At 28.4% G+C, this 27,039-nt stretch overlaps 4 protein-coding genes across 13 annotated transcripts in view; 2 read left to right on the top strand and 2 right to left on the bottom strand.

The window, feature by feature from the left end:
• LOC145965271 (lipase 3-like) overlaps positions 1–27,039 on the top strand; it is a 175,743-nt gene that overhangs the window by 57,748 nt on the left and 90,956 nt on the right. The gene's annotated exons all lie outside the window — the stretch shown is intronic.
• Positions 1,068–9,298, bottom strand: LOC145965296 (uncharacterized). 6 transcript variants are annotated; one of them, XM_083088742.1, is made up of 10 exons: positions 9,000–9,287; positions 7,737–7,810; positions 5,038–5,242; positions 4,729–4,950; positions 4,478–4,591; positions 4,315–4,404; positions 3,602–3,840; positions 3,325–3,484; positions 1,851–1,968; positions 1,380–1,520 (listed from the first exon to the last, which is right to left on the bottom strand). In XM_083088742.1, exons 3-9 carry the CDS (start codon positions 5,234–5,236, stop codon positions 1,874–1,876), a joined length of 1,119 nt encoding a protein of 372 aa, XP_082944868.1. In that variant the 5' UTR covers positions 5,237–5,242; positions 7,737–7,810; positions 9,000–9,287; the 3' UTR covers positions 1,380–1,520; positions 1,851–1,873. The 6 variants fall into 6 exon arrangements, with proteins under 6 accessions (XP_082944867.1, XP_082944870.1, XP_082944866.1 ...); XM_083088741.1 differs by lacking the exon at positions 1,851–1,968 and having other exon boundaries at positions 1,068–1,520; positions 4,478–4,588; positions 9,000–9,297; XM_083088744.1 differs by lacking the exon at positions 1,851–1,968 and having other exon boundaries at positions 1,068–1,520; positions 3,602–3,774; positions 9,000–9,290.
• On the top strand, positions 9,722–14,113 carry LOC145965281 (lipase 3-like). Of its 3 annotated transcripts, none has more exons than XM_083088720.1 (8): positions 9,722–9,858; positions 10,329–10,434; positions 11,211–11,391; positions 11,543–11,657; positions 12,047–12,290; positions 13,070–13,210; positions 13,363–13,539; positions 13,671–14,113. In XM_083088720.1, the coding sequence occupies exons 1-8, from the start codon at positions 9,776–9,778 to the stop codon at positions 13,845–13,847; spliced, it is 1,224 nt and encodes a 407-aa protein (XP_082944846.1). In that variant the 5' UTR covers positions 9,722–9,775; the 3' UTR covers positions 13,848–14,113. The 3 variants fall into 3 exon arrangements, with proteins under 3 accessions (XP_082944846.1, XP_082944844.1, XP_082944845.1); XM_083088718.1 differs by having other exon boundaries at positions 13,363–13,590; XM_083088719.1 differs by having other exon boundaries at positions 9,722–9,931; positions 10,011–10,434; positions 13,363–13,590.
• LOC145965326 (lipase 3-like) lies at positions 16,250–26,615 on the bottom strand. Its single transcript, XM_083088786.1, has 12 exons — positions 26,198–26,615; positions 25,596–25,776; positions 25,305–25,419; positions 24,699–24,942; positions 23,731–23,874; positions 22,989–23,060; positions 19,301–19,481; positions 18,987–19,101; positions 18,296–18,539; positions 17,358–17,513; positions 16,975–17,202; positions 16,250–16,821 (listed from the first exon to the last, which is right to left on the bottom strand). The coding sequence occupies exons 1-12, from the start codon at positions 26,357–26,359 to the stop codon at positions 16,645–16,647; spliced, it is 2,019 nt and encodes a 672-aa protein (XP_082944912.1). The 5' UTR covers positions 26,360–26,615; the 3' UTR covers positions 16,250–16,644.

The raw sequence follows: 27,039 nt of genomic DNA, 5'->3' as shown, positions 1-27,039 counted from the left end.
CAAGATAAAATTCACACACATACATACATACATACAATACACAATTTCATTAAAATTCTAAACCTCTGTTAAATATTCTTCTTAAAAATATGCAAAATAATTCAAAGCCCTCCGCAATTAATAAATAATTGAAAAACAGCATACTGAAATTATTCTTATTTTCAGTATGAATACATGGGACCAAAATTGGTTGATGGAAAAGTTACGTTATAATTTATATAAGATTTACTAAAATATATTATAGAAATTAACATAAATTCCATCACAAATACAACATGTCTTGTTGATAATTATTTTTTAACCCTTGCAGAAATTTTCGAAAATTGTAATAAGACAAAGAAATGCTGAAAGAAACAGAGATTGACGTTCATCTCTTTGTGCAAGATAAAGAACTAGCGGCAAATTTTTTGAACGATAAATAAAAGTTTAATGTAACGATTAAGAGTATTTCAATCCTTACATATATGCACTTTTTATTCTACCCCAATAAGCACAAGTACGTCCTATGTACGTACGACGAACGTACATGCTGGACATAGTGTACATCCATTGTATGTCCATATCGAATACAGTAGATGTCTATAGGACGTCCATTGTATGTCCGTTTGCAACTCCAATGGACATCCATAAGACGTCTTTACTGGACAAACTATGGACAAACTATGGACCTGAAATGGACGAACTATGGATCTAATGAACAAATTTTGGATCTTAAATGAACGAATTATGGACCAAATGGATGAATTTTGGATCTTTTATGGACGAAATTCGAATCTTAACTGGACATACTTCGGACAATTATTACGCATGTATAATTCATAAATAATTAAATAATTGGTAATAATTAATAATAATTGTATAGAAAACTGGAAGAATATTTATTTTTGATTTATATTGTTATTCTGTATGTACACTGGCAAACACTGATCTCTGTTTCCTGAGATAAAAAGGTGAAAATTATTATTACATTTTATTATATGCAATAATTTATTCTCCTTTTACCTCAAAAAACGAATCAATATCCGCCAATAAACATTATTACACTTTATATGTTTTACACTATCACATGTATTAATTCATATATATTTTGCATATCAACATTTTATCACAATGGTACTTATATATACTTTCAACTTTACAAGTATCATATATCACATTGTTTTACATATTGCATATCACAATATTTTATTATCAAAATATCTATAAACTAAAACTCATAAACTAAACAAATTTATAAACTAAATGCATAAACTAATATATATACGTGTATGTGTGTGTGTAAACTATAAAGTATATAAACTAAAAGAAAAAAATATTAAATTGGAAAGAACAGCAATATATAAAAATTGAAAAGAATAATAATATTACAATAATAATTAAATTAAAAAATTAATTGTTGTTATTTTCTCCTTGGTTTTTATTCTTATTATTGCTGCGTTCCTTTGCTCTTCTTAACCATTTTTGAATCGCTTCTTCGCAATCTTTATTGGTGGAGTTTGGAATACTCTTTTTAGTAGAACCTGTAATATGTTAAAAACAAATTAACAATTAGAAAATTGTACATAGATAATATATTTATCTAAATTATTTGTTTTATTTGTTATATATTTTTATTTATATTTATTTATTATATATTTTTTAATATTTATTTTTTTATTTTATTTGATAATTATCTTGACGTTTTGATCAGTCTAGTCTCTCATAGTATGATTTTTATTCCTTGATATTATTATAATTAATTTAATTTTTAAATAAGTTATTAGTAAGAAACGTGATATTTCTAACAGTGTTTAAAGATTAAACAAAATCTTTTTCTTTTAATGATACATAGAAACTCTTTAATTTCTTACCAACTGATGAAATTTCGTTTTGGTTATTTGACATTGATGAGCAGCAAGTCAAAAAAAGGAAGTGAGTCGATGAAATTGTTCAGTAATGAATCATCGAAATCACGCGGTTCACTACGGACTTATATAATAATTTAAATTAAAAATATTTAATAATTATAAAAGCGCAGAAAATTCTGCACTAAGTTCAAAATATATCTAAATATACAAAGTATAATTTGATATGCAAGATGTTCCATTTTAACTTACACAGCAAATATCTCTTGAACAATGTATAAAAATATTTCAGACAAAAGTTGTAAAATTTCGAAGAAGAAAGTTAGTGCTATTAATTTTTTCCTAAAGGGTGAGTTTCTAAGTTATTTGAAAGTCTTTTTTTTAATAAAATTATCTTGTTTTTTTATGTAAATAGATTATTAACGCCTTCTTAACAACTTCTTTCTCCTTCGAAATCCTACAACTTTTGTCTGAAATATTTTTCTCTAAAATATATTGTTTAAGAGATATTTTGCTGTGTATATTAAAAAAATGATATACTCTGTATATATTATTAACTCTCTAATGGAATTTAATAGTGTTATAACTACATATATAATTATAAATATTATAACTAAATATAATTAAATATACAAAGTATAATTTGATATATATATATATATATATATATATATATATATTATAGTACAGCGGTTCTTAACCTTTTTTACGATGCGGACCCCTTCTTATCACATTATTTTCATGCAGCCTCCCAAGTATTAAGTAATGTAAAATTAAGTTTCTTGAAAATAAATTTTCAGAAATTTTCATTTTAGAAAAAAAAATCTGGAAGAATCCGCATTTACCTTAATTTAAAGTTGAAAAACAGCATAAACCAATTATTTGTCTAAACGCAATAATTAAAATTATTAGGACATTTAAAAATGTTATCTATTTTCTATTTTGTAATTGTCCGAATTAAAATATTTTTATTACATGTATTTCTTTTAGTCTTTACTGCTAAAATTTACTCATATACAGAAAGAGTAATGCAAGAAAAAAATGACACGCGACTCACAGACTCACACAATCAAGGACGGCTTATGTCATGCGTCCGTGTGCGCGCAACCAAGTGCCGCTCGACCAAACGCACATATACGCCTGAGATAAACGGTTCATATACTTCATGTAATTGTTTTTGCATTACTTTTCCAACGAGGATTACACATAAGTTCGTAAACTTTGTGTTTTTTCCGCTATTTCTTCGAGCTTTTGCGGATCCCCTGTGAGGACATCGCGGACCGCCAGAGGTTCGCGAACCCCAGGTTAAGAACCGCTGCTATAGTGTATATATCAAATAATACACAATATATTTAGTTATAATACCAACAATGAAAATAACTAACAAAAAAGTCAGTTACAATTGATTCAACAATAATCTTCAATCTAAAACAGTGATTTTAAATAAGTTAAGTTAAAGATAATCTAATAAACTATTTACCAATTATTAAATCGGCTATTTTTAGTTTATTAAATGTTTTCTTTGCCCGCCTTCCTAACCAGCTGTAAGTAGCTGCAAGATCATTTGTTATTACCAACTGTAAAGCTCTTTGTATAAAATTATATATGGAATATCCACCAATCTTTGAAAGTTCATTCATCTGCAAAATTCAAAATAAGAATAATATATTAATTAAAACTTTTAACTAATAATATTGTAATATAATGTAAAAAAATATAGCATGTATTTGAAAATAATAGATATTATAAAAAATTACCGCAACGTTAAAATTTTTTTCTAAATTTAGATATTCCTCAACACGAGCTAAATCTTCTTCAGTTCGTGCAGGAAAATCAAACATTTGCAAAAAGGAGATTTCTTCTTGTACTTGATTCACATTATTATTTGCAGCGAGATTATTAATAGATGTAGTTAATTCCTGGAGTGCATCTGTGTATTGCCACATATTTGCTTTTAGTATATTTTGTTGACGAATAATCTCTTTGAAATATTTCTCTAGAAAAATGGAATTTATTAATAAATTATTGAACATATGCGCGCGCGTAGTACGTAAATTCGATAATAAGTTTAACAAAAAATATATATAAACTGTAGATTAAATATACAGGCGGGTGTCACTTAATTCGCGCCCACTATTTACATAGTAATATTCCTCATGGAAAACCTTGTCAAAAAGTTCTGAACCTTTTTTTCTATAAAACAATAAAGAAATAATTATTGAGTAAAGTATAGTTAAATAGCGCCGAGCTTTAGCCTGGCGTGTGTTAGTGAGCCGCACACTATTAGACCCGCGGTTCATTGACGCGCATTAAACTAAACCTCAGCGCTGTTTGGTTATATTTTACTCAATAATTATTCCTTTATTATGTTATAGAAAAAAATGGTTCAGAACTTTTTGACAAGATTTTCCATGAGGAATATCACTGTGTAAATAGTGGGTACAAATTAAGTGATATCCTCTATACATACCGCAATTGTATTGTAAATGTAATGGACAACATTTGCATTCATTCATAAATGGCCGGTCATTGCTATTCAAATCTTCGTTATTATCAAAATCTACACATTATAATTTTATATTTTAGACACAGTTAATTATTATGAAAATATATTATAAAAATAATTTGAAAACCATTTGATTTTGAAGTGCCCTTTCGAAATTTCTCAGTATTTGACAATGTGCTAATATTAGTAGCTTCATCATTGCTCTTTTTTTTCGGCTTGGTTTTTATAAAAGTATTGTCTTCTGAAGAAAAAAACAATTGAGGATCAAACTTTAAATGTAAATTTTTGAATTCATAAATTGATTGCTACTGTTTTATTTTATTTATAAAATTTTTATAAAATTTCTTTAATATATCAGATAGATAAATGTATACAAACCGTTTGTTGGTTTCATACGTGGAGGAGTCGGTAATTTAGTGGCGAATTGGTTGTCATTGTTATTATCGTCTGACGACGATAAATTACTCTCTTCAAATGAGGAGCCATACGTTTTTATTGTGATTTTCCTTTTAGACACGGCTAATCTACCGCTGACATCAGAATTTATATCAGAAGAATATTCTGCTTTACGACATTTCTCTTTTGCTATTGAATAATTGTCTGAAACAAAATAACAAGTGACATATAACGTAACAAGATACAATAAATAATTTTTTTATTAAAATATAATAAGTAGTATATATTTACCGAAAGTTCCATGTCTTAGAATCCGAACAGGATATGAGGGCCAACAAGTTTTTGGTTCTTCGTGATTTCTAATTGCTGCAGTTATTTTATCAAATGGAAGCGATGGCCAATAACACTTATTGTTAATTAACCAACTAGATGGAACCGCTTCTACGGTATCTTCGTCCGTGAAAATGACGATTGTCCACGTTTTTGCCATATTTTTCTACACATTCTCAACAATTTGTACATAACTGGATGCATCCAGAAGTACGACCTTGAAGTGAGCGGTCGTACTTCTGGATGGACCCAATAATTCCAGATCACAATAATTCCGAATATTATAAATGTAGAATCATACCATCAATAAAATTTATTTCACAAAAGAATAATTAATATATTTTTATTATTTTATATTCATAATTTAATATTAATATTTTATTAATAATTTGTCAATTTTAATTACAAAATATTATAAATAGAATTAACATTACTTAAATATAAAATATAAAATTCAATCGACATTACTTAAATAATATTAAATTAAAATTTTTTAATATGTAAAAATAAAATCATAATCCGATCATAAAGAGTGAAGTAAAGGAAAAACAACAAATTTATCTTTAAATTGTAATCTGACACATTTATGCAATATTTCATTAATATTCCACCTTTGGAGATTCTTACTAATATTTTCCACTAAATGTATACCTAAATCAGAAGATTTACATAGTTCATTATAAAAATCTGTTATTGATTCATATTTATTTCCTATTATTACTGCATTTTCACTGTCTATACTAGCAATATTTTTAATTAAAATGATGTCACCATTGCTTAATCTACAACAATTATCTGGTTCTTTTATTTTCAAAGTAAAATTAGGAAACACTATATTTTCCCACTGACTTCTATATAAATTTCGATCTAAAGGGCCATTATTATGTTTATTTAATAATTCGGGTTCGATATTCAATTTATTTTCTTTGTTTAATTCCACGAAGTTTTCTTCATGTATACGATTTATTATTTGTTGTAACGGTTTATCTTTTTTACGAATATATCCTTTTATTTTTTGCATATGATTTTCGAAGGGGTAGGCACTGTAATTTTGTAAAACACTAAATTTTTTTACATCCTCATATACATGTAACAAATTATGTATATTAATTGTACAATTGTCTTTACCATACAAAATGATAAAAGATTTTACAAAATAATTAAAAAGAGAATTAGCATAATCTAAATGTTTAATATGAGGAGATGATAAAATAGTTACAGCAACATTCAAACACATGAAATTGAGATAATTGTCATGACTGAGAACAGATTTTAAAACTACAGGCCCTGTGTATAGTAAAAATTGCCTGAATTCTGTTGCCTTCCACCTTCTACTTTCTTGTAACGATCTCGGTTTACGATTGAATTCCAATGGAATATTTTTAACTTGATTTATTAATAAATCAGAAATTTGTGAAATTTGTGTATGAGAAAATTTTGTTGGTGGTTTACCAAAACACCACAAATGTACTAAAGTTCTTGTAACGCCCAGATCAATTAAATGCATTGGCTCTACAGGAAAATCATTAATCATATTTAAATCTTTAATTAATTCAAGATCTGAAATTTTTAAATTTACATGATGTTCTTCTTGAGTTTTTGATCTAAATTCAAAATCGGTTCTATCACGAAATTTTCTTAAACTCGAAAAACAAACTCTACCATTAATATAATCCCCCTCAATATGACATTTTGTACACGAATAATAACCAGTATGACCTTTAGTAAATTTAATAAACGCCTTAGCAGGCGTATCACATATGAAACCTTTAATTTTAAAAGGATAGTTAGATTCATTTATTGTTATACCATGCGTTGATAAATCGATAGCTTCATTAATAAAATCTTTTAGAAATACATTTGCATCATTTGGTTTTGTTTCTCCGTGATATATGCCTACAATACCTACTTTACAACGATTTTCAACTAAACTGCATAATATTGGCCACAACTGTTGATTTGAACTTTTAAAAAGAGGTAAGTCATCAATATTTATATAAACTTCTACTTGTTGTAAATTTTTTAAAGTTATAAATGAAAAGTTTCTGAACGCAATTATTTAAACCGAAATGAAAATAATGTCCTGGTTCAACAATTTTTAAAGCTATTTTTCTAGGAGTTTTCATTAATACGCGAGCATCCGAAGGCAAATCATTATGTTTTGACTTTAAAATACCTAATAATTCATTCAGAGCAATATGAGTAATTTTATTTTTCAGAGCCCAAGTAGCTAATTGAGATGCTAACGAAGATTCATTAGCTGTATTATTGAAATTTTTATTACTAATTAATTCATCGTTATTCAAAGTATTTTCATTATTCGAATCATTGTTGTTATCAGATTCATCATTATCTGAGTCAAAATTTTCTATATCATCTATATTGTTATCTATATTGTTATCTATATTATCTGCTATATTGTTATCTATATTACCTATATTGTTATCTATATTATTATCTATGTTATCAATCTCAATAGTGAAATCATTATCCAATTCAATGTGACCATCAATGCATGGTGTTGTAATAAATTCTTTATTAATATCATTATTTTTATTTAAAAATTGAGCAAAATCATCAGATTTAATTAAATTTATTGAAATATCTGTACAGGCTTTTGCGCGCCTGTAATATTTAGTAGAAATTTTAGGCATACTTACTTTTTATTTTCTGTATAACAGTCTCTAGTGCAATCTCCCAAAACCTGGTGGTCTTGCGCTCCAGAATTAAAACTCTATAAAATAAAAAATGTCTTAATTTATATTTAAAAGTACTTATTCTAAAGAATATAGAAAATAAGAATGTGTTCATGATGCATTTGTATTTTAAACTTTCATATTTTAAGTCTATGTGCTAACAATAAATTAAATTAATATTTTATTTATATGACAATACATATTTTTTATCAAGCAAGAATAGAGTTTAAGGAGCCTATTCTGTAACTTTTAACAATGTTGTTATGCATTACTGCACAGATTTTGTGTATCATATAATAGCTGCGCAATGATACACAACAACATATCATTAAAATATAGAATAGATTCCTAAGTGTACAGTATTTATTTATTTGCTTATCGTAATTATAATCTCTTTTAAAAATATTATAAATATATTATGAAATAGTTCTGCTTTGATATTGAATCTATTCAAAAATCATCGTTGGCTGAGATGTATTCACATAAGCTAAACACTGCCACATTTTTGAAATTAATTTATATTTTTAAACATTTTTATTGACATTTTTGTTAATAGTAATAATTATAAGCTAACAAAATCAATAATATACTAGATATATATCAAGCATTTTTCAGATTTTTACATATATTGTATCAAAATTACATATTCTCAATAAAAATACAATATAACAGTAACATATAACATTATAATGTTATAATTTCGTATTCAATAATATGTAACTGCAATGTAATGTGTCTTGTTTATAACAGTTACATTTGTTGAGTAGGAAATTATAACATTAATATATTATATATGTTGTTAGAGTATGATATTTTACTGATGAGAATATGTATATGATTTTGATTCAGCACAGAAATCTAAAATATGCATACATATATAAGATATATAATTCATTTTGTTAGCTTGTCATAATTACTATAACAAAAAATGTCAATAAAATTATCTACCCTAACAGCACATTGTGAATATTTCTCCATCAATGATGACTTATTTCAAACAGAATCAATATTATCGAAGCAGAATTACATCTTTGTTTTAAAATAAATTATAATCACGATAAGCAAATGAATAAATAGTACTGTACACTTAATTGTATTCTATTCTTGTTTGATAACAAGAAATACATGTATCAATAAAATATCAAATTTTTAGGTTATAAAATTGCCCAAATAATTTTTACAAATACGTGTAAAACACATGTACTACACAATTATACATATACTTACAGTTTTAATTCTTGTATCCGTACAGTCGTATCCTCTCTATTTTGTAGCCGTTAAAACGGCTGATTGATTATAATACTTCACTGAATCTCACGATTGGAATCCAAACGTTCACTTTCAGGAAATAGCGGTAATCGAGCATCGATCAACGTGTCGCGCGTGTCGCGCGCTGTGATGACGATCGATATTATTGGCTCTGCCATTTGTAATATTATTTTCTTTTTTACCATTGGCTATGCAACTCGTGAACTAAATATGAATCGTGCATTACACACAATAATTGTTAGTGTTAATTTTTTGATCACAAATGCAAACAATGAATTTTATGTAATACTTATTATCATGTAATACTTATTATTTATTATAATATTACAGATGAATTACGATAAAGAATTTGTAAATTTTCATCCTTTTTGGAACAAAAATGAATAATCCAAAACAAGTCCATGTACGAACATCCATTGGACGTATAGTATACATCCATAAATTAATTATATAAAGTGGATTTCAAATGGATGTCCACTGGATGTACATTTATTATTAGACAATGTACGTACTTATATGGACGTACAATGGACAACTGTTTTATGTCCATGGATATATGATCGTAAAATGGACGTAAAATGAATGTCCATAAGATGTACTGTGCTATTTGGGACGCTATACAAATCCAGCAATTTATTTTGTAGATATGTGTATATATTGTTATTTTTCGAAATGTTTATGTTGAATAATTAATAATACTTCTCCGTCTTTTTTTTCATCTGATAAAAAGTTGCATGTATAAAATGACATTTTTAACACGAAATGGCGCTAGCAGCATTCCGATAGTAAGGCGAATGGTAGAGAACGAGTTAGAAAGGTAACAGATATGTTGAGGCCGGTAATGGAGAAGGAGGTAATGGAGAAAGAACTCTTCTCGATTGAACTCTTTGGTAAAAACTTGAACACTGTATTTGAGATCTTTGGTATAATCTTATGGACAACGTGAATTTTGTGGTTGATCAATCGCAGCCATATTGGAAAGTAGTTCCTTGCGATCGGACCCTTGAGTATCGTAATCGCGTAAGGATGGCGCTGCATGCGTGATAATCGACTTATCATAAAGATTAAAATAAGGAAGTGAACAAGATACAACAGTTATACAACAACGAGTGATGCAGTAGTATTCACATCGCGTTCGCGTATTCTGCTTTATTTGCAATGACATATATCTCACCTGAAAAACTCTCGAATTGTCCGTTTTTTTTTACTGTTTGTTGAATCATTCGTAGGTGAAATGAAATTTATCATGTATTTGCTGTCGTTTATGGTCGTTTGTGGTCGTTTTAGTGCGGCCCTAGCAAATGTGATCCCTCAGTTAAGCATTCTCTTGAAGAGAATAATATGGACTATTTGGCCGAAGACCGAATTCAATTCTGACGTCATTGTTAACACGGTAAATAAAAGTTTTCATTTATAGAAACGAGGATTAAAATCTTTAATATTTCGATAAACTTTTTCAATGGTGTTGAAAATGATAACAAGTGATCCTATGCCGCTACTAATTCTTTTATTTAAATGAAAAATAGTAATTCCGCAAAATTATATACAATTTTTAAAAATATGAAATAGTATTTCTTCATATTTTTGTAGCTCTTTAAGAATAGATTTAATACTAATAAATATTAATTAATACTACTTAATTAACATTAAAGATTTTTTTCTTCTTTGAAATAATATATAATAATATGTTTAAATATTATTTTTTAAATATTAAATATTTTTAAAATAATATTTTTTAAATAATATGTTTAAATAGTATTTTTTTAAATATTTATTTTAATTTCAAATTGATTTAATTTAATTAAAAATTAATTTAAAAGATGAATATAAAAGAAATTAATTTTTTTTAAATATGCTTTGAAATCATTTTTATCGAGTCTCATATTTTATTGCGCGAAAGGATAATTGCTACAAATTTCTGTACAATCATACTTAATTAAAAATGATGCTGATTTGATTTTGATTTATCTCTCATGATTATTTTTATTATAACGATTTTACACATTAATTATTCATATTTTTTAGATATTAAAGTATTATATTTATATTATTTGTATTATAGAATTGCCCTATTTATTTGAAAGTAAATATAATATGCACTTCTTGTTTCTCAAATTTATTTCAAGTTTAGGCCAACTTTTCCTTTATCTTACGCAGTTTTTTTCTTAGCCGGAGATGATAAGAGAAGCTGAGTATCCCGTGGAAGCTCACGTTATAACGACGGAGGACGGCTATCTCTTGACGTTACATCGTATCCCAGGTGGCAACGATTCTTTACCCGTGCTGCTGCTGCACGGTCTTACAGCCAGCTCCTCAAAATGGCTTATTCCTGGCAAAGGCAAAGCATTCCGTACGATCATTAATCAATTTTTAAACGCATACATGTATCGCAAAACTGCTATAACATTGTTAATTTTATTTCTATCGTAAAAATGTCACAAAATTTAGAAATTAATATTATATATATAATATGATACTATAACACTTCTTTTTATTTATAGCTTATCTATTAGCAGATCAGGGATACGATGTTTGGTTGGGAAATTTTCGTGGTACTACCTACTCGAAGGCACATATCTCCCTATCTCCGTCGAATCCGACATTTTGGGATTTCAGGTACCAATACAACAAAATAAAATAAGAATAATAATGTGTTATAAAAATAAGATAATAATAATTGTTACAATATCATTATAATTATAATTTGACGTGATATACAAGAACTTTTATATATATTTACTTACACTTTTGAAAATGCATCGTCTTCAAGATATCTCACATTTAATTGTGCCAATATAATGCATTTATTATTTTTCTTGATTTTTTATGTAAATAATTTTTTGTGCAAAATTTTAGTTTCTGCTTATATTATGTGCGTAACACTTAATATATTATATACATATGTACACAATATATTTATTTTCTCTGTGTGTGTGTATGTAAATATTTATATATTTTATATATTTCTTATTTTATATTGATTTATAGATTAAATTTTTCATTAGCTTTGACGAAATAGGCATCTATGATGTATCCGCGATGATTACATTTATCACGAACATGAGATCCCAACCATTACACACATGTGTTGGCCATTCTATGGGCACAACGTGTTTTTACATAATGGCATCAGAGCGTCCAGAAATCGCTCGAATGGTGAAAATGATGATCAACTTCGGACCGGTGGTCTTTCTAAATCATATGCAAAGTCCGATACGATTCTTGGTTCCCATCAGGAGAATGATTAAAGTAAAATAATATAATAGTGATATTAAAAGTCATATATATAAATTTTATTATCGTGTAATAACTAAACAAATTGAAAAACAATATAAAAAATATTGTACATTTTGTATTTTTTTTTGTTATAGATAAAGTTTTTAAACTGTCATCTAAAGAAGCAAAAATAAGGTTAACGACGTTAGAAATAAATATTACGGGATATAAAAGAAAATGTAAGCTATATAACGTTAGCAGTAACGAAATCGATATTTTTGATCAGCTACTTAAATCTAATAATCGATTCATATTAATACTTGTACTACACACGATCATATCCTCATTGTTTACTGCTTATGTTTTTTATATATTATTGGCTTAATGTGTTATTTTTCAATTTTTGTTCTATTGGTAGAATGAAAGAAATTTCTTGCAAAGTAGAAAAAGAAGATTTGTCCCACAATGAAATATAAATGAGAAATGCAATGGATCCCTTTTTACAAATTTCCGAAAAAATTAATTCTAAACATTCAAAAACACACTTACATCTCTTTTCATGCTGCACATCTTATTTGTTTATGCTGTATAATATACATATATCGAATTTACGGTTCCAATTTTAAGAAGATATTCTTCGATGAGTTAAAATTAAAATTGAAGCAACTCTCGAAGCTTTTATAAATTAGCGTAATTCATTGAAAAAGCTAGATAAAAATTTCTTAATTTATTCTTAAAATTATATCGTTAAAACTTTAATAAAGTAGAATTAGAAGTAAATTACATCGCGATTAAGAGATATTCAATTGCAGATATTGCGATTGTTTTTCCACGGCGAATTTCTCCAGAGCGATTTTGTGAGATTTCTTTTGAAAAATATCTGTGACCAAAACATCGCCGGAAAGATCTGCTACAATATAATATGGGGTGATGATCGCGAACAATTTAATTACGTGAGTACATAATTTCGCGAATATCGCGATCGAAGTATAATTCTATCCAAGCTTCGATTATCATGTTTTAACTTGCTCAACTATAGATTGCTGTAGATTTAACTTAACATATATCTTTGTATATATCTTTATTATTCTCTATTTATTCTTAGATCTTGCAACCCATCATCTTAAGTGACTTCCTGGACGACGCCTCGGTTAAGGCAATAGAACACTGCGCTCAAGGAGTCCAATCGGGCAAGTTTCGCAAATATGGTTACGGTCGCGCGAGAAATATGTTGATGTATAATTCGGCTGAACCTCCGAACTACGATCTGGCGAATATCACGGTACCTATCGCATTATTCTACGGCTCTGGCGATTTGCTAGTTAATATCGTCGTAAGTAATACGTAGCAGAGATTTATAGAGTTAATTGTGAAGCTGACAAAATCAATAATTGACAAAAGTATTTCTTCAAGGATGTGAAAAGATTGTACCGCATACTTCCCAATGTAGTGGATATGTACGAAGTGCCGTGGCCTAAATTCAATCATTTGGATTTTATATGGGCTAAGGATGCGCCCAAATTCGTGTATGAGAGAGCATTCAAGCTTATGAAGAATAAAAATTTAAGCAATGTTATATCGATAGGATAATATTATATAGACAATTTAAATAAATGATAAATATTTCACACTAAATCTTGATTAATATTAATGCGAATGATGACAATCAGAATCGTTCAGTTTGCTGAAACGTACACAGAGAGAAATATTTCTTTGGATTTAACAAATTTTGCTGAAGTCAAATAAATTTAATTATTGGAATAGTCCAACCAAACTAATATTCGATTTAACAAATACGATTGTTTGACTTTCAAATAACGTATATGTTTATTTTAAATAAAATTTTATCTTGAACAATTTTACTTTTTCTTTAACTTTAACCTTTAACAATTATATTAACCCACACAGCATCATGCCGTCTAAAAGTTTTTTTTCTGTCTGATTTCAAATAATCTGTTTAATATTCTAAATCCCAACAAGGAATCCAGATTATTAAATAAATTATTTTAAATTCAGTTTGAAATTAAACTGATAAACAGTGATACGTCAGAAGAAGAAGAATGGAGGAAAGAGGATGCTCAACGTGCACATGATCAGAGAACCTGCATGTGAGTAGCATTCTCTTTCTCGCACTCGATATTATCGTCGAATTTCGTTGGAAAATTATCACGCACGGTAATCTTATTTAGTTCGCGATAGTTAATACATAATCGATGGCCGCCGTCCTTTTTCCTCGCCAGTACAATTGGACTTGCATAGGGGGAGCAACTCGGCCGAATAACCGCTCTTTCTAAGAGGTCGTCGGTAGGCTCTTCCACGGAAAAGAGAGCGATCTCACGAAAGTATCGCTTAAATAGATCGATCGGGAAGGATCTCCCTACCACAAATTGTCGGACCAATTGTTACCGCTAGCTAAATTCTATCGCTCTGATTAGTCGCAGTCTCGGTGGTAGGGATCAAATTCGACACATTACGGTTTTGACTTTCGAGGAGATAACTCCCGTTTCGAAAGAGAGAGAGCTACCAGCCCCAAAACAAAATAGAGTCGGTCGAAATAACGTTCGTTAATCGATCGCTGTCGAAATCGACTTAAATTCTAATATTATTGCCTACACCTTTATAGAGTGTTTCCAAACTTATGGAGGGTACTGTATGTATGTATGTATATGTATATGTATGTACATATGTATATATAGTTTAAAATTAATTTGAAATTAATAAAAATTAGTTTTTATTTTGTCTATAGAAACGTGAAAAATACATTTCCTTAACTATAGTTTTAAAAGCGTTTCTATAGGAACGTTTCTTATTAATGCTTTACGGTTAAAAAATATTGGATACGTTTAAGAAACGTATATAAAACGACCGTGTGCTACCTGGGTTTATCATACATGACAAGAATATAATATTTAATAAATTATTTGTAAATTTATTATAAGTAAACATTACTTTAAAAAATCAAAGCAATATAATTTATAATATTAATATTATTAGAAATTTATATAATAATATTATTAGCAATATTAGTATATACATTAAAAATTTTACATATATGTAGTTTCAATTTGTATAATTTTGATATATGTATAAGACATTAAATGTGTTAAGCTGCTGAGACGTGTAAATCAAGAACAAACACTTCTTTATAACACGTCCCAAACGTTGAATAAAGAAGTGTGTTATTTTTTCATACGTTTCCATACATATTCTCATTATGACATGTAAGATTCGTATAAAATTAATACATTACACAATTATATGTACTTAAATAACATGTATAAACGTGTTTTCTGGAAATTACACAAATGAAATGAGTTACATTAACACATTGAGATTTGCAGTGTTATAAAGATACATTTATCGTTTTGAGAATTACATAGAGATTTTAATGTTTTTCGATTAAATCCAGTTAATTCAAGATATTCTCTTGCACTTGGATCGAGTGTAATAACAGCTGTTTGCCAGCACTGAATCGGAATGACCGCAAAATGACACTAAATACATATGTACGATCGCGATCAATCTCATAGCATCGATCGATAGAGTGATTTAATAAAAAATTTAAAAAATGAACGATGTAAGAATTTTGCGACGTATTATCCAAGAAAATAAGTATAAAAGTAAAAGTGAAATAAATACTACTGCGAGTAATAGTTAATTATTTAATGTTATAACAAATCTTTATTTTATTGGCGATTTTCTTTTATTAGCTATAAAGTGAAGAGAGAAAAAATAGTATCGTCTTAGCCATATAATCACAACGCATTTCGGAAAATGTATATTGTAGAAGGTAAATTACCGAAATTGCAATATAAAACAATAAAACTAACAGCAAGTACGTTACAATATAATATATATAATATATAAATTTATATATATATATATATATATATATATATATATATATATATATATATATGATATTGTATCGTTTACTGCAAATTAAAAAAAAATCAAGAAGATTAATAATTTTTATTACAAACGGTTAGAAAGTACATAAAAAAAAATTACTGAAGTATTATGTATCGTATAATTCGGAATATGTGTACACTGCAATCGCAAAAATAAAATAAAATGGTACAAACACCAGAATGAATATAATATTGAACATCTAAAAGAACCCACAACATAGGTCTAATAATCTTATATAAGACAAGCAGATGAAAAATAACTGGAAATTAGATGTTTTTAAATTAGTTGTTCCATCTGCAAGTTTTAAAAACAATGTTGCTCCCGAATCTATAAACGCTTAATAAACATTTTTGGATATTGTAAATAATACTAAGATATTATAAGTTTACGTTTCATTAAATGAACGATTACAATCATCAATATTACTGAAGATCTAGCGTGTAACATTTATCTTTAATTTTAATTGTTGACAATATTATTTTACTGATGTAACGTTGTTTGGATTTTCTCTTCTCATAATCTTGAGAATCCTGTCGTATACCAGTTTTGACGCATCTTTAGCCCACATAAAATCCATGTGATTGAATTTAGACCACGGCAGTTCGTACATGTCCACTACATTGGGCAGTAAATGGTATAATCTTTTCACATCCTTGAAGAAATATTTTTGTGAGTTATTGTATGCGATTTCTTTTCAATTACCTTTCCAATTAAATAATTTAAAATTCGACTTATATACAATCAAGTGATTCCTTCCTATATACATTTCCATTATTTAAATAAATACCTATTTTCCATTGCTTACCTCTGTCTGGACTATCCAGTCATTATTCCCGTAAAACAACGCGATTGGTACTGTGATATTCGATAAATTGTAATTTGGTGGGTCCATAGAATTGTAGATCGACAGATTTTTCACGCGACCGTAATCGTATTTGCGAAACTTGTCCGATACAATTATTTGGCCGTAATGCAGTAGCGTTTTAGCCGAGGCGCTGGTTGGGAAATGATTCAAGATGATAGGCAGTAGAGTCTAACAATAAATAACAAAACAATAATGATATATATATAAAGTTGACCACCTGAAGTGATCGTGAAATCATCACGGAATACGATATTCATAGATTCGATCGGAGTAGTAGTTCAACAGCAAATTATTGTTACTTACATACTTATATTATTACTTACATTGTTAAACTGTTCGCGATCATCACCCCAGATCATAAACATGAAATTGGAGCAGATCTCTCCGAGATTAATATTCTGGTCGCAGATGTTTTTCAAAAGAAATCTCATAAAGTCGCTTTGGAAGAGTTCATCGTGGAAGAACAATCGCATCACTATCTGTAATTGAAAATCATTTAATCGTTATGTAATTTAATTGTAATTCTTCTTTGTTCGAGAGTTTTAACGATTTTGAAAATGAATTAATAAATTTTTAACAAATTTTTTTAACAACTTAAGTTAATCTTAATAAAAGCTTCAAGAGATATTTTAATTTTAACTCGTCGAAGGTATCTTCTTCTAAAATTGAAACCAAAAATTGAATATGTATAGTAAACAAACATGAAAAAAGATGTAAATTCGTAAAGTTTAGAATTAAAATTTTCGAAAATTTTGTAAGAAAAGAATCTATTGCATTTCTAATTTATTATATATTGTAAGACAAAATATAATTGTGAAATGCAATAGATTCTTTTTTTACAAAATTTCTGATGATTTTAATACTTTTTTTTTTATTTTGCCAGGAATTTGTTGTCATTCTATTGGTAGAATAAGAATTGAAAAATAGTACATTAAGTCAAAAACGTATAAAAAAACATAAGCTGTAAATGAGCATCAATCAATCACAGTCTAGTATTTATATGAATCGATTATTAGATTTAAGTAGCTAATCAGAAAATGTCAGTTTAATTATTACTAACATTATATTGCTTTCTTTTTTAAGTGCCATAACATTTACTTCCAATGCCGTTAACATTATTTTTTCTAATTCAGATAACAGTTTACAAACTTTATCTGACAAAAGTATAAAAATGTGCTTTATTTTTTGATATTATTTAAACTATTATTACGTGATAATACATTATATATCTTTTAACAGTATCATCATTATATTACTTTACCTCTATCTCATTCATAAATGAGGTCAGGTATCGTATCGGACTCTTCATGTGGTTTATAAAGACTCCTGGCGCGAGATTGATCATCATTTGCACCATTTGAGCGACTTTTGGACGCTCTGACGCCATTATGAAAAAACTAGTTGTGCCCATAGAATGACCAATATATGTGTGCAATGGATGGGAACTCATATTCGTGATAAATGTAATCATCGCGGGTAAATCATAGATGCCCATTTCGTTAAAGCTAATGAAAAATTCATTCGGTATGTCATAAAATATATACATATGTACACGATCACACATACATGTATAGAGAAAATAAATATATTACATACATATGTATATGATATATAAGATATTCTGTAAAAGCAGAAATTAAAATTTTACACAAAGAATGACTTAAATCAAGCCTCAAGAAAAATAGCAAATGTATTGGCTATATAATAAGAGGTGAGATATCTTGAAAACAATGCATTTTCGAAAATATAAATAAATAAATAAATATATATATATATACATATTATATATATATATATATATATATATATATATATATATATATATATATAATAAGTTAAACTATTCCTTGCGTTAAATTAAACAAACATTGCAAAAATTATTATTATTTTATTTTTATAATACCATTACTCCTATTTTATATACTAGTATTTTATTTTATATTATTTTATACCTGAAATTCCAAAATGTCGAATTCTTAGGAGATATGGAAATATGCGCCTTCGAGTATGTATTACCTCGAAAATTGCCCAACCAAACATCGTATCCCTGATCCGCTAATAAGTAAGCTAAAATATTGTATGTGTATTTATCATATTACTTACATTTTCATGTATCATATTATATATATATATATATATATATATATATATATATATAATACGAACTTTCAAATTTTTTGGCATTTTTACGATAGAAACGAAATTAGTGATATGATAACGGTTTTGTGATACATATTTGAATTTAAAAATTGATTGACGATCATACCCAATGCTTTGCCTTTGCCAAGAACAATCCAGTCAGCAGAGCTGGATAAAAGACCATGCTGCAGAAACACGGGTAAAGAATCGTTGCCACCTGGGATACGATGTAACGTCAAGAGATAACCGTCCTCCGTCATTACAACGTGAGATTCTGCGGGGTAACCCGCTTTTCTTATCATCTCCGGCTGAAAAGAGATTGTGTAAGAAAGAGGAAAAACTGATCTGAACTGGAAATAAATTTGAGCAACACGAAATGCATAATATATTTATTTTTGTAGGTATAGGCATGCAAACATACATATTTCGCGTTATTTTGAAATAAAAAAAAGAAAAGAAATTTAATGTTAATTGAGCAATATTAATAATTAAATATTAAATCAACTCTTCAAAAGCAGCAAAAATACTATTGTATGTATTTTTAAAGACTATGATATAGTATAATTTTGCGGACCTATGCGATTTTCGTTTTGAATAAGAGAACGCGGCCAGTAACAGCAAATCACTTTCTATCACTTTCAACAACATTGAAGAAATTAATCGAAACATTAATGATTTTAATCCTCGTTTCTATGAATGAAAACTTTCATTTACCGTGTCGAGAATGGAATCAGGATTGAATTCGATGTTGGATTGATTCCAATTAGTCCATATTATTCTCTTAATGATCATACTTATCTCAGAGGTCATATTTATCGGAGCCGCACTTAGATGACTACGAAACGACAGCAAATACACGAACCCGATCAATTTCATTTCAATGAATGATTTAATAAACAGTGAAAGAAAACGGATAATTCGAGAGTTTTTTGGAGCATCGAGATATATGTCTTTGAAAATTAAGCAGAACACGCGAAAACGATATAAATGCTACTGCGCGACATAGATATTAATTGCTTTTTATATGTTGCGTACCATCATATATATCATAGAATGAATCGTCATTGTATTTATGATTACTATTTTTATCGGCTGTAAAAAAAGAATAAGAAAACGATATTATTGTATTATTATACGGGCACATCATACGGGCACAAAGGCATTTCTCAAAAAGTATAAATTTATATGGAAGCGGTTATCCCCTTGGCCTCAATATGTGTACATATACGATGGCCAAATGAAAAGGCAGGATAATAAAATGCGTAAAATTAAATTATGAAATAAATGTAAAATTAACGAAAAATTAAATTATAAGATAAAAATTTATTGCGATCTAAGCGAGAAATATATCGTGAATCAGGATAGAAAGAGCTCCGATCCGATTTTGTAGAGAGGAATCGTCCTTTTCGGTGTTATTCTAAATAGAGATTCTTCCGAGAAAATTGCCGTGATAGAAAAAGTAGTCCCGTCATATATAAATGCAAAATGGATCTTCTTGTTCCCGAATATCGAGCCAATTAACTCGTTAAATGTTCAATTATTACTATTATTTTTCTTTCCTACGTTGATGGGGATAATATTTTGCATACTTTTATCCTGATTTTCGGGAAAACGACATTTGTTTCGAAGCGAAAAAGAGGAGTTCCCAACTCAAAATAAGAAGAGCCGAATGGTTGATACATCGCTCTCTCCTGTTACAGGCAACATCTCATATTTAAATTTAAATGTATGTCATATTTAAATATATCTCATATTTAAATTTAAAAATATCGCTTATGTATACAAGATAAGTTGCCAAATTTACAGCATAAAGTAACGCGTATATATGAGGACTAAATTATTTTTAATCCTTGGATTCAGCTTTTATATATTTGCTGTTCGAAAAATTTGTTGCTAGTTTTTATCTCGCTTTCTATCTGTTTTATTGCAATTTTCGAAAACTTCTGCCAAAATCAAATATATATGTACATTTTTTATAAAAATATATATGTATATATTCTATATAAAATTACATATACATTTACTTGAATACTTTCGAACTATTTTTCCCACAACAAATTCGAATGATTCGTGTTCTTGCTGTCATAATTATACAAAGGTAGATCGATATGCATATGCGTGATAAATGGCAAAAAATATCGCTTTAAGAATTATATAAATTCAATTAACTTTTCGCCTAAATTTCAGTTTTGAATTAAAAAGCGGCAATCGTTTTCAAGCATTTCTTGACAGCATTTGAAGAAAACTAATAGAAATAAAAATTTTAATTCTCATTTCAATGAGCTATAAAGATACACTTACCGTTTTGAGAATTACATGGAAATTTTAATGTTGTTCAATCAAATCCAGTTAATTCAGGATATTATCTTACACTTGGCTCAAGTGTAATAACATTTACCAGCGCTGAATCGGAATGACCGCAAAATGTCACTAAATATATATACACTATCAATCTCATAGCATCGATCGATAGAGTGATTCAATAAAAAATTTAAAAAATGATCGATGTAAGAATTTTCCGGCGTATATCCAAGGAAATAAGTATAAAAGTAAAAGTGAAAGATAAATATGACTGCGATTAATAGTTAATTACTCAATGTTACAACAAATCTTTATTTTATTAACGATTTTCTTTTATTAGTTATGAAGGAAAGAAAGAAATAATATTATCGTCTCATTAGTCATACAATCATAACGTATTTCGGAAAATGCATATTGTAGAAAATAAATTGCCGAAATTGCAATATAGAACAATAAAACTAACAGCAAGTACGTTACGATATAATATGTATAATATATAAATTTATATGTAGAATATTGTATTGTTTATTGCAACAAAAAAAGCGAGGAAATTAATTATTTTTATCACAAACGGATAGAAAGTATATAAAAAAATCGCTGAAGTATTATGCATCGTATTATGTGTTGTATAATTCGGAAAATATGTATACCGTCATCGCAATAAAATTAAATGACTCAAACACCAGAATGAATATAATATTGAACATCTAAAAGAACCACAACATAGGTCCAGTAATCGTATATGGGACAAGACGTAAAAAATAACTGGGAATTAAATGTTTCTAAATTAGTTGTTTCATCAACGAGTTATAAAAACAATTTTGCTCCCGAATCTTTGAACGCTTAATAAACATTTTTGGATGTTGTAAAGAATACTAAGATATTATAAGTATATTTCATTGAACGAATGATTACAATCATCACATATTACTGAAATATTACTGAATTTACAATATTACTGAATATTACAATATTACTGAAAATCTAACGTGGAACATTTATCTTCAATTTTGATTGTTGACAATATTATTCCACTGATGTAACATTATTTGGATTTTCTCCTCTTATGATCTTGAGAATCCTATCGTATACGAGTTTTGGCGCATCTTTAGCCCATATAAAATCCACGTGATTAAATTTGGACCACGGCACTTCGTACAAATCCACTACATTGGGCAGTGAATGGTACAACCTTTTCACATCCTTGAAGAAATATTTTTGTGAGCTATCGTATGCGATTTCTTTTCAATTACCTTTCCAATTAATTAATTTAAAATTGGATTTATATACACTCAAGTGATTCTTTCCTATATACATTTCTATTATTTAAATAAATACCTATTTTTCATTGTGCTTACCTTTATGCTGATTAACCAGTCATTATCAGCGTAAAACAACGCGATTGGTATTGCGGTATTCGATAAATTATAATTTGGTGGTTCCATCGAATTATAAATCAATAGATTTCTCTCGCGACCGTAATCATATTTGCGAAACTTGCCTGATTCAAATACTTGGATGAAATGCAGAATAGTCTTAGTCGAGGTGCCGGCCGGGAAATGATTCAATAAGACAGGCAGTAGAGTCTAACAATAAATAAAAAACAATAATGATATAGGGGGGGTCCCGTTTGCCGACATTCCCGATTGCCAATTGCTTCGTTTGCGCACAACATTTTGCCGACAGCTTCTTTTGCCGACATTCCCGATTGCCTACATGTATTATTGCACACACGAAAAAAATGAAAATACGAAAGTACGATTGCACACATAACATTATTACGCAGTTACACATTGCACACATGACATGATTGTACACATACATTTCTGATATTTTTTAATTGATATTAAATTGTATTAAATTCTATATAAATTCATGAAGTAATGTGTGCAAAGTGCTAATATGATTTTCTTATTTTATGTGTGCAATAATGTCATGTGGGCAAAGTGCATGTGTACAATCATGTCATGTGTGCAATGTGTAACTGCGTAATAATGTTATGTGCGCAATGTGTATGTGTGCAACAATGTCATGTATGCAATCGTACTTTCGTATTTTCATTTTTATCGTGTGTGCAATAATACATGTAGGCAATCAGGATGTAGGCAATCGGGAATGTCGACAAAAGAAGCCCTTCCAATGATATATATGAAGTTTCACCTGAAGTATAATCACGCGATCGTGAAATCATCACGGAATGCGATGTTTAAAGATTCGATCGGAATTGTATTTCAACAGCAAATTATTATTACTTACATTGTTAAACTGTTCGCGATCATCACCCCAGATCAAAGACATTATATTGGAACAAAATTCAATGTTCTGGTCGCAGATATCTTTTAAAAGAAATCTCACAGAATCCCCGAGGAATTCATCGTGAAAGAACAATTGCATCGCCATCTGCAATTAAATATCTTAATAATAATGTAACTTATTGTAAATCTTGTAACTTTCTTGTCCGAGTTTTGTTTTAATTTTGAGAATAAATTAATAAATTTTCAATCAATTTTTTAAATCTATTAAAATAATTTATAAAAGCTTTAAAAGTCATTACAAATTCAATTTTAAATCGTCATAGAATGTCCTCTTAAAATTGTAATTGTACCCTAAAATTGAATATGTACTGCATAAACAAACAAAATGTGAAGCAAGAAAAAATATGTAAGATTTTAAATGTTCAGAATTAATTTCATCGGAAGTTTTGTTAAAAAAGCAATCTACTGCATTTATCATTCATATTTCATTGTCGGACAAATCTTTTTTTTTCTATTCTATCAAAAATTTGTTTCATTCTATTGATAGCATAAGAATTGAAAAATAACACATCATAGTGTTATTAACATAAAGTCAACATATGATCATGTTCATTTATTGCTTACAATAAAATAATGTAAGCAATAAATGAGCACATCGATCAATGATAGTCAAGTATTAATATGAATCGATTATTAAATTTAAATAGCTAATATATCAGAAATATTGATTTGATATTATTGCTACCGTTATATTCTTTACATTGTTTATGTGCCATAACACTTATTTCTAACGCTGTTAACATTATTTTTCCTTCTTCAGATAACGGTTTACAAACTTTATCTCTAACAAAAAAAGTACTTTATTTAAAGATGTACTTTATTTTTTCGCATTGTTTTAAATAATTATTACACGATAATAAAAATTAAGTATATATCTTTTAACTCTGTATCATCATTATATTACTTTACCTTAATCTCATTCATGAATGGCATCAAGTATTGTATCGGACTCTGCATGTGGTTCTTAAAGACTGCTGGCGCGAGACCGATCATCATTTGTACCATTTGAGCGATTTCTGGACGCTCTGATGCCATTATAAAAAAACTAGTTGTGCCCATAGAATGACCAATATATGTGTGCAATGGTTGGGATCTCATATTCGTGATAAATGTAATCATCGCGGCTGAATCATAGATGCCCATTTCGTTGTAGCTAATGAAAATTCAATCGATATATTATAAAATATATAAATATGCACACGATCACACATATATAGAGAAAGTAAATATATTATATACATATGTATATAATATATAAAGTGTGTTCCATACAAGCAGGAACTAAAATTTTGCACAAAGAACGATTTACCAACAATCAAGAGGAAAAACAATATTTATAATGGTACAATAAAATGTGAGATATCTTGCAAATGATGCATTTTCGAAAAAATAAGTACGTATATATAAGTGCAACAAATCCTTACGTATTACGTCAAGTGAAAAACAAATATTGTAATAATTATTATTATCTCATTTTTATAATATTATTCCTATTTTATTTTATTTTGTTAGTACCTAAAATCCCAAAATGTCAAATTCGACGGAGAGAGAGAAATATGTGCCTTCGAGTAAATATTACCACGAAAATTGCCCAACCAAACATCGTATCCCTGATCTGCTAATAGGTAAGCTAAAATTCAAAAAAATTGCTTACAATATTTAACATGTCACTTACTTTCCATATAATATCTTAGTATACATATAAAATTAATTTTCAAATTTTGTGGCATTTTTATGATAAAGACAAAGTTGACGGTATGATTTTATGATACATGTATGAGTTTAAAAATTGATTAATGGTCATACGCAATGCTTTGTTTTTGCCAAGAACAACCCAGTCAGCGGAGCTGCTTAAAAGACCATGCTGCAGCAGCACGGGTAAAGAATCGTTGCCACCTGGGATACGATGTAACGTCAAGAGATAGCCGTCCTCCGTCATTACAACATGAGATTCCGCAGGATAACCCGCTTTTCTTATCATCTCCGGCTGAAAAGAGACTGTATGAGAAAGAGGAAAAACTCATCTGAACTTGAAATAAATTTGAGCAACAAGAAATGCATAATATGTTTATTTTCATAGGAATAAGCATGCAGACATACATATTTCACGTTATTTTACATTTTAAAATAAAAAAGTAAAAGAAATTTATTGTTAATTGATCAGTATTAATAATTAAATGTTAAATCAACTCTCTAAAAGCGACAAAAATATAGAAAAATACTGTTCTATGTTTCTTTAAAGACTATAATATAGTATAAATTTGCGAAACTGTGCGATTTTTGTTCTGAATAGGAGAACGCGGCCGGTAACAGCAGATTACTTTTTATCACTTTCAACAACATTAAAGAAATCAATCAAAACATTAAAGATTTTGATCCTCGTTTCTATGAATGAAAATATTCGTTACCGTGTCGAGAATGGAATCAGGATTGAATTCGATGTTGGATTGATTCCAATTGGTCCATATTATTCTCCTAATGAGCACACTTATCTCAGAGGTCACATTTATCGGGGCTGCACTAAGATGACTACAAAACGACAGCAAATACATGAGCCCGATCAATTTCATTTCAATGAATGATTCAATAAACAATGAAAGGGAACGGATAATTCGATAGTTTTTCAAAGTATCGAGATCTATGTCGTTGAAAATAAAGCGGAACACGCGAAGACGATATAGATGCTACTGCGCGACATAGATACTAACTGCTTTTTACACGTTGCGTATCATATTAGAATGAATTGTATTTATGACTACTTTTTATCAGCTCGCAAAAAAGAATAAGGAAAAATATTATTAATCATATGAGCACAAAAAAATTTCGAAAAAAATATAAATTTATATATAAGCGGTTTTTCTTGTCCTCAAAATGTGTACATATAGGATGGTCAAATGAAAAGGCAGGAGGATAATAAAATGCGTAAAATTAAATTATAAAATAAATGTAAAATTAACGTAAAATTATATTATAAGATAAAGATTTATTGCGATCTGAGAAATGTATCGAGAGTAGAAAGCGGTTGTCAATCTGATTTTGTAGAGAGGAATCGTCCCTTTCGGTACTTCCTCTAAATAGAGACTCTTCCGAGAAAATTGCCGTGATAGAAAAAGTAGTCCCGTCATATATAAATGCAAAATGCTCTTTGCTCCTTAATATCGTCATATATAAATGCAAAATGCTCTTTGCTCCTTAATATCGAGCCATTTAACTCATTACATGTTCGATTACTACTATTATTTATCGTTGC

This window comes from Camponotus vicinus, unplaced genomic scaffold (genome assembly GCF_025532165.1).
Source record: "Camponotus vicinus isolate PSW18456_S1 unplaced genomic scaffold, iyCamVici1.0 SCAF_14, whole genome shotgun sequence".
Taxonomy (NCBI): domain Eukaryota; kingdom Metazoa; phylum Arthropoda; class Insecta; order Hymenoptera; family Formicidae; genus Camponotus; species Camponotus vicinus.
Note: the sequence above shows the minus strand (reverse complement) of the source record. Positions and strands in the feature narration are given on the sequence as shown.